Here is a 15,297-nt window from a genome sequence, read left to right on the forward strand (position 1 = left end):
CCTTCCAAATGAAGCTTCAAATGTGTATCACTGACACCCTTAGCAATTTAACCAAATGGAATCCAACTTGCTGCCAAAAGTCACAACACCGCACTATCCAGGGTAAATCATAAAAAAATCTGGCTGATGCAGTCTGCAGATCAAATCCTACTTTTCTCTACTTTTCTGTACCAAATATGTCCATCAACCTGAGAAGTAAAGTTTTTTACTCGTACCTGATTCAGCACCACGTTTATGTCTATGTTTGGAATTAAAATTGACTTCATCTTCAGAACTACTGGAAGAATCCTGTTCACTACTCTCACCATAACTAGCTGAAAAACATTGAGATGGATGAATAAAATTATTAAATCATAATCAATTGTTATTTAAGGTTCAGATATGATGCCAAATTAAGACTACATTGGTGGACAGGTGTTTATTTGGTGAGTATACAGTAAAATTCTTATTGCATATTTAAGCTCAGTAATGAAGCCGTCAAACTTTAATATCTTATATAGATTTTAGTTCCACAACAATAATTAGCAAGTCTTTCAATTGCCATATGGAGGGTCCACAAAGCTAATCATCATTTTTTTAACCATTAGTATCTAACTTATACATACTTTTTAAATTCGGTTCTAGATGCTTGGAACCAAACATTTAGGTTTCCATTTGACTGAGATTGAACATGCTTCATACATACCTGTCCCAGTACTGGAACTACCTCGACCTTTATGCCAGGCTGGAGATGGTCCACCAGGTCGAACACGACGAGAACCTTGTGTATGTATTCTACCTCTAGCCTGATATTTTGTATTCTCTGTTTTTTTCTCTGGTATCACGTATCTTGGTATAGCTTTAAAAAACCAGGCACCAGATCTCTTCCACACCTATCAATAGAAACAATCAAAATAATTAGGAACATGTTTTTGATTTCCATCTTGTCTGTTTTGCTGTAGTTGTCAAATTTCCATTTCCATAAAAATCACTATAGGTTTCCATTGATTATTGGTGCTAGACCCTATCAGTTTGTACCACAGTCAATGTTTGTTGAATTCCATTTTCTGATTTCTTCTGACTTTAATAAAGATGTTCTGTAATCTAAATGTTACTTGGTAATTTGTTTGCCCGTATATATATTTTCTTTAGATTGTGTAGTAAGTTCTTATTTTTCTTATTACTTGATAGAACTCAAATATCTAAGAAAAATTTCAAAGGCATGATATCACTTAAATTAGTACATTTACACCGTCTTATCTAATTGCCAGCCTTCTCTTTCACATTATCTAAATTGGTCAAGTTTTTTCATTTGTATCATTAAACCACAGATTGTTCTTTTATGACTGAATAGAGTTATAAGATGATTTGAGAATGTAAAAAGTTAATGGTGGTATATTATATTGTAAGAAGATAAAAGGATTAATAATGATGATGAAGAAAGAATAATGATGTAAGAGTAGATTTAGAATGATTAATGAGACCTGTTCTGTCATTTTATGTCTTTTAATCAAAGACTGTTACAGGCCATGATAGGGTGTTGATTTCAGTTCATTTCCAGCTTATTTGAGATTTAAGCTTGGGAATGACATTTTTAAGACATTTCTTATGATTCTGAAAATATTTTGGTGAATTTTTCACACATTTGTTAAAACTTTGAAATAACTCATTTCCTGTGCAAATCTGTTTTCCTCCAAACTTTTGTTTGTTCTTACAACAGCTTCAAAGTAACAAGAATTGTGTTAAAAAAACAACAATCCTTTTGTACACAGTTTTATCAATTTTTGTTTAATTCTTGTTGATTTGTCCATATAGGGAGTAATATGTTTGTTTTCATAAAAAAAATGGAGATTTCCAAAATTTTATGACCAAAATGTCACCATAGTTTTAACCTTACTCTACAACTTTGATATAAATATTTCAAAACATGTATAACAACACATACTGCTATTTCAAATGTCTTTAATGCAAGAAATTTCTAACGGCAGCTAGTAAGCATTGTGCTGTTGACATTAAACTAGATCAGAATTAATAAAAACTATCAGAATTAGAACTGTCATATATATCCAGAAGCTGATGGTAAGACTGACATTTAAAATGGCAGTACTAGTATAAAAATATACTGATAACTACTTCACTGACATTTTACAAGCATTATAAACTGTGTATTCATCACAAGTACCAGCCAGTTCCTAAGGATGTCAGGTAACTTTGATGAATTTCCAGCTAATAAATCTGGGGAAATTTCTATTAAAATCTCTCGTGAGTCCGTACTTCAACAACAAGATTATCACATCACAGACAGGACTTTACACACCAAGATAATTTGATTTTTGTCTCGACAGTGATGTTTTTTTTTCTCTGTTTTTTGTTAGCCCATCAGGAAATACCGCAGTTTATTTTGTTTCAATATAATTTTGAATCTTGGCTGTTATGCCAGAGTAAGTCATATTGAACTTGAAATTAAGATATGACTGGCACTTAATAATACAATACAAGAAGGATATCAAGGTTTATTGAATAAACTGGTGCATCACCCTAGTTTAATTGTATCAGTGTGTTATGCCACTAGATATTATATAATATCAGTCAATTGAATATTGATCTTTACCATCAATTACCTATTAAAGTCAATACTATCGTAATGCATTATAACATTGGCTCTTAAATGAACTGTCAGTGCTTGGTTATCATAAAAAACTAGAGGTATGTTAAATATAAGCTGTAGTACCCTAGGTTAATCAGATCATGGCATAGTTAAATATTACATAATATCTGAGTTAATACAAGTTAATTGAATATTGATCTCTATAAGCAATCACCTAGTTCTCAATACAGACAAAATCTACATCATTGGTTTCGGAATGACTGTCAGTATCTGCCAGACACTGTTTGGTTTTGGATCATCAGAACCTTAAACCTTCAGTTATAGTTTTATTGAATATGCTTTTATAAAGATAGAGATTGACTAAGTCAATTGATTATTGATCTTTATTTGACAAGAGTTTATTTTATGAGACACATGTTTTAGATATTAACTCCTCATCATTACAGTAAGATGGTAGTGGTAACAAATTGAAGGGGAAAAAAAAGATGATTAGGGAATGCTACAGTACTAATATCATGTCATCATTGGTTAATAATGGTTTAGAAAGATTACAATGTCAATTTTCATAGTATATTAGGATCCCAGTAAGGAATAACAAAAATAGACGGAATGCAAAATATTAGCTGAAGTTCAAGGGAAGACCACACCATTTTAAGATGGTTTGGAAGTCATTTCCTATGAAGATACTATTTCATTCCTCAAACCAAATTTTTTGTGGTTTTATTCAAAATAGAGTCATTCCTTTAAAAAAGTCTGTGATCCCTTTAATATTTCTTTATTGAATTATAGAAAAACCGAATGCGAGACCATTAATTTTCAACAGTTCTCCAGATATTGAACTCTATCAGCTTGTGAAGTAAAAGGCAACTCAATCTATTCAAATCTTCAAAGCCGTTGGTCTGAAGTGAAGTGAAGTAAGATTATTATGTAACAAGATAATTGATTATTGATTTCTATAATCAATCATGTCTGAATGGAGACCAATCTACTTAAAATAGATCTTTATTGCATTGGTTCTTGAATGAATAGCAGCCAATTAACTAGAATAAATTGTTATAGCTTTAGTTCTTGAATGAACAACAATTGCATTCATTCTCCTTTGAGAGAGTCTACACAGCTAATGATGTTGACTAGTTGTTCGTGCACATGAAAAGAATGTTTGGCAAAATCATCCTCCAAGTTATTTTCCTAAAATCGTGCTCAAAATCGTCTTCTTAGTAAGTCTTCAAACTTTGTATTCAAAATTGTCCTCTGTTATTCTATCAGCTTTAGCTTAAGCCCATCTCCACAAGCATGTGACAAAGATCTGAAATCAACAACCTTATATAAGATTAGATCAAACTGCACTACAAACACCCACATGACATGTTACTCAAAACTTTATATTTAAATAAATCAATAAAATTATTTCTTATATTGATTGCTTGTCAACACCTACGGAATGTCAGTTTCCTATTTTTTACAATAGTTTTAGAATTCTATTGTGTTAAACATAAAGTTGACATTTGTATTCTTAGTTGCATTTCAAATAACAAAGAAAAAGAAATATAGAACTATAAAGTGGCATAGGTTGCATAAGTCCATAGGTGACTCACCTTCTTGAATAGATCAATCAAATGCATTTATTTAGCTTTTAGGACACTCAGAAACGATGTCAAGTTGACAAAAAATTCTCAGAGGCACACAACGTGTTCCAGAAGAATGAACAATCAAAAGTTGGTGATACCTGGTGTTCTGACAAGAGATGACAAGAAATTGAGTTTCTACTCTTTTTCTGAAAAAAATACATTTGGTGTTTTTTGTAGTCTGGATAGTCCCAGCTAAAGATTCAAATTATTGTGAAGAATGAAATAGACTTGCATTTGATCTGATGGTGATTGCTTTGATATTTCTAGATTACAAAATTGATTTTACACTGACTGATGCAGAATTGTAAAATTTATTGGTATTTTATATAATGTTTAAAACAATTTTTTAGGCTATAAATTTCAATATTGCTGCCAACCGATTTTTCTGAGAAGGCTTCTTTAAATTAATATCATCAATATTTAGTCCATAAATGGTATTCACCTCTCTTTTCTGTAAAGTTCAAGTAAAATAGCCTGTCAGTAAACATTAGTGAAACTACCAATTGATGCAACTGAAACTGTTTTTCTATGTCGATAGATCAATCCAATTTCCTCTTATTTCCTGCAGAATGATAATGGCTGTTTACTACCAGTCATGTGATACAATAATAAATGCTTTATAAATACATAGAAGATTTGACATGAGCTACCAACAGATTTGGTATGGATTTTTGCTAATCATGACTGATCGGAGCTTCTTTCTTTCCTTCTAATGTGTTGGTCTCATGAACATTTCCCATCCAAATGATCAATTTGACATCTTAATGATCAAAAATAGCAAGAAAACTGAATTAAATTTGACAGCAACATCCCTGTTCAGATTAGATTTGCTATACTTGTAAAACATAATTTAATTTCTACCTTGTTTATCAAGATTTATTAATCCAAATCAATGGTGACCCCATGAAACCTAGTATGTTATATTACACAAAATTACTGTTTGTACGCATTGATTAAAATCTTATTTATTATATTTTCATATCACTATACATGGTTTTTATTCTTTGACAATTTAAAATAATAATAAATATTTCGAGTCCTTTGACCTATTCACTCAATAACTCGTATTTTAGTACTGTATACATGATTTTTCTGTTTTCTGCTACAGAAAAATGAAGAGTGAAACTTCGTATATCATTATTACAAGGTTTTGAAACTTTTAAACATTTACACGTTATATAATTGATGATTTTGGGTTATTTACAGCTAAGAATAAGAGATTGTGATCACAAGATCCGAGCTTTCAAATTATGGTTTATATCATTGTCTCTGGAGAAAAGGGAAAAAATTGTAGTAAAAAAAAATTATCTTTAGTTAAGCCTTCCATTTTATTTATTGAAGTAAAATCATAATTGAAAATAGTTTGTGTTTCTATTTACAATAAGCACCATGCTGTTATCTGCATTAATTCAACATAGATCGGAATAGAAAACAATGTAATTCACAATGACAGGAAGCTGATAATGTTTTTCACCCCAGTTTTCTACAGTGATTGGAATTAAAGTTGACAGGGCAATAATAGAAGACATTTATATATAATACCATGTTGTTAATACATACTAGATAAAATATCTGTTAATACCCAGCCATGGTCCCAGAGAGACTGGGATTTTTTCTATCTAATTTATAATTTGGTAAATGACTAAAATTGATTTTAAATATGATTGTTGTAATTGATTGCTGATTTATTTTACCAACTGATTAATTTCTGCATCATATATCACTGTTTAAAATGTAATTCTAACTCCATGTTTATGTACAATAAATTCAAATCTATATCAGTAACCTAACTTAATTTGGTCTGAAATACCTTAATTATCTCAAGTCTGGACAATCACTACTAAATCAAATAAGACCAAGCAATCAATTTCAATCTAATAACAGGAAATCATCTCAATTTGAGCCGCAAAATTAGCTTGAAAAGCCAGATATCCCTCTATCAAAGTTATATTGTCTAATAAGACAAAATGATGCAGAGAAATTTGCAAAACAAAGTTGAAACACCTTCATTAGATTCTTTTTATTACAATCTTTTTTCGTACTTGACAAGATTAATTTTTCAATTTTTGTGAATTTTCTGTTGAAAAAAAAACCTCTTAAATAATTGACAATGAAAGAAAATCCATCTTTTTAAAGGTTGAAATTATTATTCCTGTCTACCAGCTGGTCCATGGAAATAGTCTTTCTTGAAAGATATATACAATTCTATAAGCCAAGTATCTTTGGAAATTGATTTTATACACAAACCAGTCTGGCTTTTTATCAGCAGAATACAAGATTAAAATTGTCTTAAGTTTGATGGACATAAGATTTGTCAGTAAATAGATAATAACAGTTCATTTCACCAAATATATACTGAAATCATATTGAGACAGTAGACAGTTGTCATGGAAACACATTCCCTAAAATCAATTGTAAGCAGTATATGTATTTGGAAACGGTTTTCAACTAATATGGAGAATAATTTCTGTCAGCACCGGCTGTTTCAACTCAACTATTGATTTCATTTTATTAATTTTATTAATAGTCCTTTTTCTTCTTAAGTTTGAAGATAGCTGGCTCTAAATCTTGACATGTGAACACAATGTTGAACACAATTCAATCAAATACCAATTCCTGCAACCCCCATTAACGATCTGTTCAAGTATTTGGAACCATACTTTATAGTGGGCTGAAACATTGGGGCAGAAGAAAACTTTTATCTCTTACGGTTAAAAATACCAGAGTTACTAAACTGTAACTGTTTATTTCAGGAAATACATCCAGGATCTAAGAATATTGATGAAAATTGACATTTCAAGTAATAAGGATGACCAGCTTTCAGTCACCCTCAGAGTTCAAGAAGACTTAAAACATATTAGGTCTCGCTATAATCATAAATTTGAAATGCCTGTTCTTGATGATATGTATCAGTTTCAGGAAGTCTTGTGTCCAAGAACTTGCACTAAGTGTTAATATATTGATGGGCTCATTGCATGATTTAAATCAACAGTAAAATAAGAAATTAGAAAACTAGAATAGTTTGCATAAAAATTGATACTGAATTATCGTATCAACCTACAAAAAATTAAAAAAGACAAGTTTTATAGCAGTTTCGTGCCAGTTGACGGCAGAAGATGTCATTTTCTTAATAGCTTAAATCAAATGGAATGAAATTGAAGCTGGTAGCATCAATCACTGCTTTTAGAGGTAATTTTCTCCTGATAATATCAAGGCATTAGGAGAACAGTTAATAGATTAAAATAAACAGTAGCTTATAATCTAAAAGCAAACAATAGTGAAATTAAAGGGACACAGCAAGGTATTTTCTTTACCGGCTGATAGAGCTCAATTTCCAGCTATCAATACCAGTTTATAATTCAGCATACTCTAAACCTTTTTGTTGTATTGCACGCGAACTGGGTGTCAGATTATTTTGAAAGTGTTTGGATTGTTGAATTGGAGCTCTGATGTCAAAGCAAATACAGATTCTTTAAAATTAAAGATTAGGATGAATTTTTTTTTATTAATTTGTTCCGTACTGATAAATTTTCATCAAGAGAAGACTTTTTTTATTTAAAGGTGCAGGCACACGAATGCTCTTAGTTGGCCATCTTTGTCGCAGATTCGAATCTTGAGTAAAATCTTGCATGTGCCCATGCTTTCACGATGGGATTGCATTCCCATCAAGATTTATTGTCTGATTATCGTCTGCAACAACAAACAGATTCTTTTTTTTTTTCAATTGCATGATCCACACATGATTTCAACATAGTGGAAATCAAACGAATTTTGTCTCCTTCCGTGCCTGCAGCCAATAGAAGAAGACTCTAATCGGTGTCAAAAATCGCCAACCAAGACTGTTTGGGTGCTGCACCTTAAATTAAAAGATAAGACAGGGGAGTCAATCTCTTTATTCCTGATTATTATAATTTCTTTGTTCAGTGACTAAAGATTATTGCAACTAGAATTTATAAATGCTTAAATGCTTTATCTTACTGCTTACATATATTAACAAGGAACATGCAAAACAAGGCAGTAAGGTACCAAGTTGTTCATCACATTTTGTAGATCAGTTTAACAATTCTTTACTTAATATATATGATGTCATCCTTAGTGATTTAGGTGTTGATAGCTCTGATATAGTGATACTAGTAAATCAATTATTCCAACTCTAGCCGGCCAGTTTCTATACCAATACAATCAGATAGTCTCAATCAGATTATAGCTCATTCAATCAATTCTACCATTTCTCAACAGACTTAACTCTTTGATAGTCAGCTATCATGTATACTTGATGTAGTATATTGTTGATAATAACATATTTCTTGAAAGAGTAACAGTTTTAAGATGGGCATTATCAGGTAGCTACTACAAGTAGGTTTATCTTATTTCTGATCAATGTCTTTAAAGTGACTCAAAAGAGGTAAACTTTAGCAGTGTGTTGGGGACAATTAAAATTTTTAAGGAAAAGCTGTAGCATAGTTGGCTAGAGTGTTGGAATCATAATATGACATCATTTGCATGGTTACATTGAATAAATGGTGGTTGTAGGTCATCTTTCCTCATTATTTCAATGGGTACATTTAATCCTGGGGAGATCAAGGAAACGAGGAAGTTTGGCCAAGGAACAGCAGGTAGATTTAAAGCTGTTATTCTTGTTAAAAGTTGTTGTTTCTTTTTGCCTGCTTCTATTTACACTATTTCAATTGCAGCATCACATTTGATATCCATTATTTCAGTGATAACTACATCTATGGACATAAAGTCAAGAGCATTAACTCAAAAGTCATTATGAAAGAAAGCTACATGGGGATAAATAGACCTTAATGATACAAGACCATAAAAATCTAATGCATTTAAATGGAATTTCGGCAATAAGGAACTTTTTGGGGGACAACAGAATATATGTACTTGAGGGGTGATAAATCAATGAGAGCAATGTCTGAGGGGCTTTAAATCAATGTCTGAGGGGTTTTAGAGCAATGTCTGAGGGGTTTTAAATCAATGTCTGAGGGGTTTTAAAGCAATGTCTGAGGGGCTTTAAATCAATGTCTGAGGGGTTTTAAATCAATGTCTGGGGGTTTTAAAGCAATGTTTGAGGGGTTTTAAAGCAATGTATGAGGGGTGTTAAATCAATGTCTGGGGGTTTTAAAGCAATGTCTGAGGTGTTAAAAGCAATGTCTGAAGGGCTTTAAAGCAATGTTTGAGGGGTTTTAAAGCAATGTATGAGGGGTGTTAAATCAATGTCTGAGGGGTTTTAGAGCAATGTCTGAGGGGTTTTAAAGCAATGTCTGAGGGGTTTCAAAGCAATATCTGGGGGGTTTTAAATCAATGTCTGGGGGTTTTAAATCAATGTCTGCGTGGTTTTATAGCAATGTCTGAGGGTTTTAGAGCAATGTCTGAGGGGTTTTAAATCAATGTCTGAGGTGTTTTAAAGCAATGTCTGGGGGGTTTTAAAGCAATGTCTGAAGCAACAGAAAGCAGAAATTGTCTACTCTTCTTCTATTTCAAGCTGTCAAGGGATTTAAAAAAGCACATAATTCTTGTGTTTATCCAATTGAGATTTCTTTCAGAGATCAATTGCAATGATTTTGTATCATAAATCAATCTGTGTATTAAAGACCTTTAACACTGACTAACATCATTAAAGACAATCAGAAAAGATATTGTCATCATTATTATTCTCTATCAAATTTCAATCTACCTTTAAACTTCTACCCTTTAAACATTAGCTGATCGAGATGGGAGGCACAGCAATATAATTGTAAGAGGTGGATAAATTACTATTTCTGGCTGTGAAAGGGGGTGATTGTTTGAAAGTTTGCAGATCTGAGACTATGATATACTTGGTCAAGATGTATATAAGTAATATACACCCAGCAGCAGTTTTGATTGAATTAGGACATCTATCAGAAAAACAACTATTTCATCCATGACGGACATTTTTTTCTCTTAAGTCACACATCACTGATAAGGGTGCCAATGATAGGAATTCCTTGAGTACTTTTCATTTAAAGGTATTTGGAACGAGAAAAATCTTGAATCTAAAACTTAATCCTTTAAATCACCAAAGGACAACATTTTGAGCCAATATTATCTGAAACATCTTTTCCAATTAAAAACAAACAAAGCCATTTAAATTTAACAGAAACTAATCTTTTAGAATATCAAAAATATTCCAAATTACATAAATCAGACAACTGTATAGAGGTTTAACTCGAGTTCCAGACAAATCAATCCCGAATGAGTTCCAGAATAGTTTCAATGTGTCCAAGTTTAGAGAGGCTATTTTAGAACTGAATGAATAATTGACTCTATGGCTATAAATAAACTCTTAATCTGATGTTTCTTATGAATAAAAGATCAAAGTCTATAAATAAAATGCTGTAAACGTTGATCTTTGTCCCAAAATATCGTAAGAAAGTCATTGTTTCAATTGATTGCTTGTTTTTGACTATGTTCATGTCCTTCACTAGAACATGTTTTCAATTTTATAAATTTATTCCAATATAATTATTTCTAAATTAGAAATAATTACACAGTTTTACAATTTGTCACGGTAAAAATGATGTGCTAATATTTAGAAATCGGCAGATTAAAACAACTGTGAGCAACTTAATTGCTGCATATTCAAGTTCAACAGCAAGATCCAGATTTGGCTTGATAGCAACTTGTAGCAGGTGTAGTCCATGTGCTGAGGTACTGAGCTCTAAAAAGACTGAATAGGGCAATCTATCAAATTCCCTCAGATGCCAAAAGTTGCTAGAAGTCATTAAACAGCCATTTGCTCTCTAATTCTGTCAGTCGAACTTACTTTTACATCCTGATCACTACTTGAAACCATATACACAATATACATAGCCTACTCACTCAGGACCATCACTCAACAATTATTTTTTTAGTTTGTGTGCCTATATGTATTTATCATTGTGTATAATCAAATGTAAGTCACATGTAGTATCAGATACCAACATATCAAAGAAAAGAAAAGAAAAAACTTTGTTTTATGATGTGGAATATATGGTTGATGTCAGGTATAAAACAAATTTATCAGTCCTAGCAGCAAGAACTGAACAGAAATCTAATATTAAGAAAACCTATACACATATAGAGAAAATTGTACACATTGATTTAGCTTCCAGAAACTGGAATGTTAATAGAGTGATTTCTAGAGCCTCAAGGTCAGTAAGTTTATATTGTGACGATATGATATGGAATATCAAACAAACTAATAATTTGATTAGTCAATAATAGCTTTGTAATATCAAATCAGTATTTAGGCATTGTTTGTTATCACCTCTAGAAACTTAAACATTTCTCTCAAACCTCTAGTAGCTATGTTTATTCAATATTGGTTTAAAATGCAGCCTGAGAACTCAAATCTGATAAGATTAAACTACAGGTTCTGTTGAAGAATTTATTTCTTAAACATTTATCAGCAGCTGTAGATGAGTTTTTATCAATACCTAAAAAGACTGAAAACAATTCTCAATGAAATTAAATAGGTCTTACCTCTCTCTGTTCACTACAGATTTTACACAACCACAATGGTTGTCTCATACTGTTCACAGTATCTACTCCACATTTAGAACATACAGCCTGGAAATATTTCATACATTCTGTCAGATCGCAAAGAGATCAAAATAAACATGTGTCTATTCAAATCGCAATCCTTATGTCGATAGGCAAGTCCTAAGAAATCAATGCATTAAACATATCAATAGTTATGCCATGTCATTCAAGATTGAAGTGAATGATAGTAAGAGTAAACTTTTCCTGTCAATTGACTGCATTTAGAGACATGACAAACTGGTGTTAATATGCTGAAAATATCATTACTTTATATGTTAAAGGAAAATGTATTAATGTCAAGAAAACCAGCTTTTCCATTTTCCAGACTAGAGTTTTAAATGTATCCACCCAGTGGCATGAAAGAATGAACTTAATTGAAAAATTAAGTCTGGCCCTACCCAATGACACTATCGCATCTGTTTATCAAGTCTGAGGAACTGGGTGTGACCAGGGTTGACAAGCTAGTATAATGTATGCTCACCTTTTTACAATCATCACAGAAGGTAGGTGAAGAACCTAATAATCCAAACTCATCCCCACATAATACACACTGTGTTGTTCCATTTCCTATACTGTTCTTCTTCATATTCTCTAATTTTTCTACCAAACGCCTGAAATAACCTCATTTTATAAATACAATGCTACAGAATTTGACTTTCAAATTGTACTTCAATACGGTGATAGCAGATACGTACACAACCATAACATGCACTTAAGTACAGTTAAGTAAATTTCGTGAGGAAGAAAGTGCTCATGGAGATACAGAATGTCCCCATTTAACAGGGCCTATTTTTTCTGTCTCTACACCTGCTGATATCTGTCCTGGCTGGAATACAGACAGATGTTTCGCTCTAGACAACATGTTGAAATTATCAAATTAAATTTCAGAAATGAAAAGAATTACAGTCTGCACCTTAATCCTCAAAGCTGATTATATCATGAAGTGATGAAAACTTGGTCCAACTTGGCCAATTTACAGACAAAATGATATTATTACCCAATTCTTTCTTGTTCTGAATCATCTAAATATTCTGCTCTCTGCATCACCCTCATGATCTGTTCCTGTTCATCTAAATTTAGCTGTTTAGCTTTCTGAAATGATGACAGTCTGTTGGTATGTACAGACCATCCTGTCCCTAGCCTGAAAAATAACAATGAATGAAATTGATAAGAGATACAGTATATTCTAAATTTCTGCAATCTTTTGATATAAGATTTGTATAATTTGTGATATGCAATCTTTTGATATAAGATTTGTATTTGTGATATGCAATCTTTTGATATAAGATTTGTATAATTTGTGATATGCAATCTTTTGACATAAGATTTGTATTTGTAATATGCAATCTTTTGATATAAGATTTGTATTTGTGATATGCAATCTTTTGATATAAGATTTGTATTTGTAATATGCAATCTTTTGATATAAGATTTGTATTTGTGATATGCAATCTTTTGATATAAGATTTGTATTTGTGATATGTGATAATCTTTTGGGCTACTAAAAAAAGAGAAACACTTTTCTAACATGATATACTTTGTTTAAAAAAAGCTTATTGTACTTCTACAGTGTATTGAGACAGTTCAACTGAGCACATTTCTGAAACTTTAAAGTAAAAGTTTCTTATAAAAAACAGTGACTTAAAACTGTGCTTATCTGTGCCTTCAGTTAACATGTTTTCCATCCTTTGTATTTTTATATGGCAAGCTTTGAATTTCACCATTCTGATTCTTCTTAAAAGTTTGTGGTGCATGCTTTGTCAGGAAAATCTAACCAGATTATGACGACACTATAGCAAATACCTTTCTATGTACTTTGTAAGGTATCAGTACATTAATGTGAAAGTATGTGAAGAGAAATGGATTTATTAATTAAATGTATAGAATGAGTATTGATAAATTATAGAGTTTAGTCTCTTGAGAATATAATTGATTGATATCTAGCTATGTTATTCCCTGATTAAAACAAAAAGTCATGACAATTTCAGTGAAATATTAATACCAGATAGTTGACAACTGTGTAATTGACATCATCTATCCTAGATAAAATTTGACAAGTAACATACTCTGTAGAATCACACTGTCTTTTCCCACCATCACAGTGCAAATTGTCTTTGTTTTCCACCTCTCTGTACCGTTGTTAGCAGCCCATGGGTATTATTTTTTTCTTGAAGCATGGATGTCATGAATGCAATTAAGTATGGCCATATGTTGTTTACTGCTTGTTATTCCTAGTTTCTCAGTGTGAATAACCACGATCTTGCAGAATTTCTTGTCTTTATGGACTCTTATTAGATCAGCTTTGTAAACGTGCCAATATCCCAATAGTTTTTTACGTTGGAGGAACAGCTAGGGCGAGATTTATCAGGCTATTACATAGATAAATAAAGCATCCTATAGAGGAGGAAGTAGTCTATCTTTTATAACATGATAAATCTCTCAATATCTGGGTGACAGATGTTAAAATAAACAAGTTACTCAGTAATCAATATATCATATTGCTCTACGCCTAGTTCTACCCTCATTGATTATTTACCTATCTATTGAATAAAATATGATATCTTTTAAACTTCTTTATGATATTAATACTACTAAGTAACATACTTATAAACACATTTGAAAATATATCTAAATTAATATAGAATCTGGTTAAAAAATAAATTTGATTTCTACTGTGCTATTTTTGCTGAACATTGATAAGATTTTTGAAACAAGTGCTGATCTGTACTTTCATGAGCAGCCTCTTAGATACCAACACAGTTGAAACAGCATGAAAAAATACAATATAAATTTCGTTGTAAACCAAACAGTGTAAGGTAGCGCAAATTATAATCCAAGTGGCAGTAATGAACCAAATTTTATGTCCAGTCAAGTATATGGCATTTATAATAGGAATTTCTGATAATAGTTTGGGAAAAATACTGCTAATAGAAGCTGCAAGTGTCCCTGAAGTATACAGTCTCAATATAAGCTTCATGACTATTATTTACATACTCTATTGCTTTTTCAAGAAGATCTATATAGGCTGTGACCATATAGTTCTTGACCAGGTAAGAAAGAAAGAATATGATAACTTACTTTGCTCTCAGAGCAAGCTGTCTGTCGTTGGGACACACCCATCTATCCATGATGGTGTTTTAGAATGACCCACTAGTCCTTGTCAATTCCAATCTCAACATAATTAGCTCTGCTACTGTAGGCTGACTGTTTAGTTCTGACCGGTATAATACACTCTATGATGATCTATCTGAAATAGATAAAGATATCAATTTATACAATAGCTTACAATAAGCTGTAGCTCTAAAAACAATCTAATAAAATTGCAGATCTGGATGTTACGCTTCATGTTCTTTCTGCAGGTTATAACTTGCCATCCATGATCTGACTGGTTTCTTCATGCTCTGTGGAATTTTGACTCAACATCATCTAAAGTTGGCAACATTCCATGCTAACCATAAAAAAAAACTCTGTAAAAATGTGTCATAGATACAAGTCAATGAAATTTCAATTTCTCTTCAAATACTTGAA

The 15,297-nt window shown here is 31.7% G+C and overlaps 1 protein-coding gene across 1 annotated transcript; it reads right to left on the reverse strand.

Moving 5' to 3' along the window:
• Positions 1-809: 809 nt before the first annotated feature.
• Positions 810-14,894, reverse strand: LOTGIDRAFT_63751 (hypothetical protein; the record flags this gene model as incomplete). The annotated part of the gene is made up of 5 exons (XM_009053087.1): positions 810-872; positions 11,710-11,796; positions 12,251-12,380; positions 12,767-12,910; positions 14,848-14,894. Coding segments are annotated over 5 exons (471 nt in total), but the record flags the coding sequence as incomplete, so codon positions are not given.
• Between the last annotated feature and the right edge of the window lie 403 nt (positions 14,895-15,297).

The sequence above is a fragment of the Lottia gigantea genome (assembly GCF_000327385.1).
Source record: "Lottia gigantea unplaced genomic scaffold LOTGIsca_2, whole genome shotgun sequence".
Lineage (NCBI taxonomy): Eukaryota > Metazoa > Mollusca > Gastropoda > Lottiidae > Lottia > Lottia gigantea.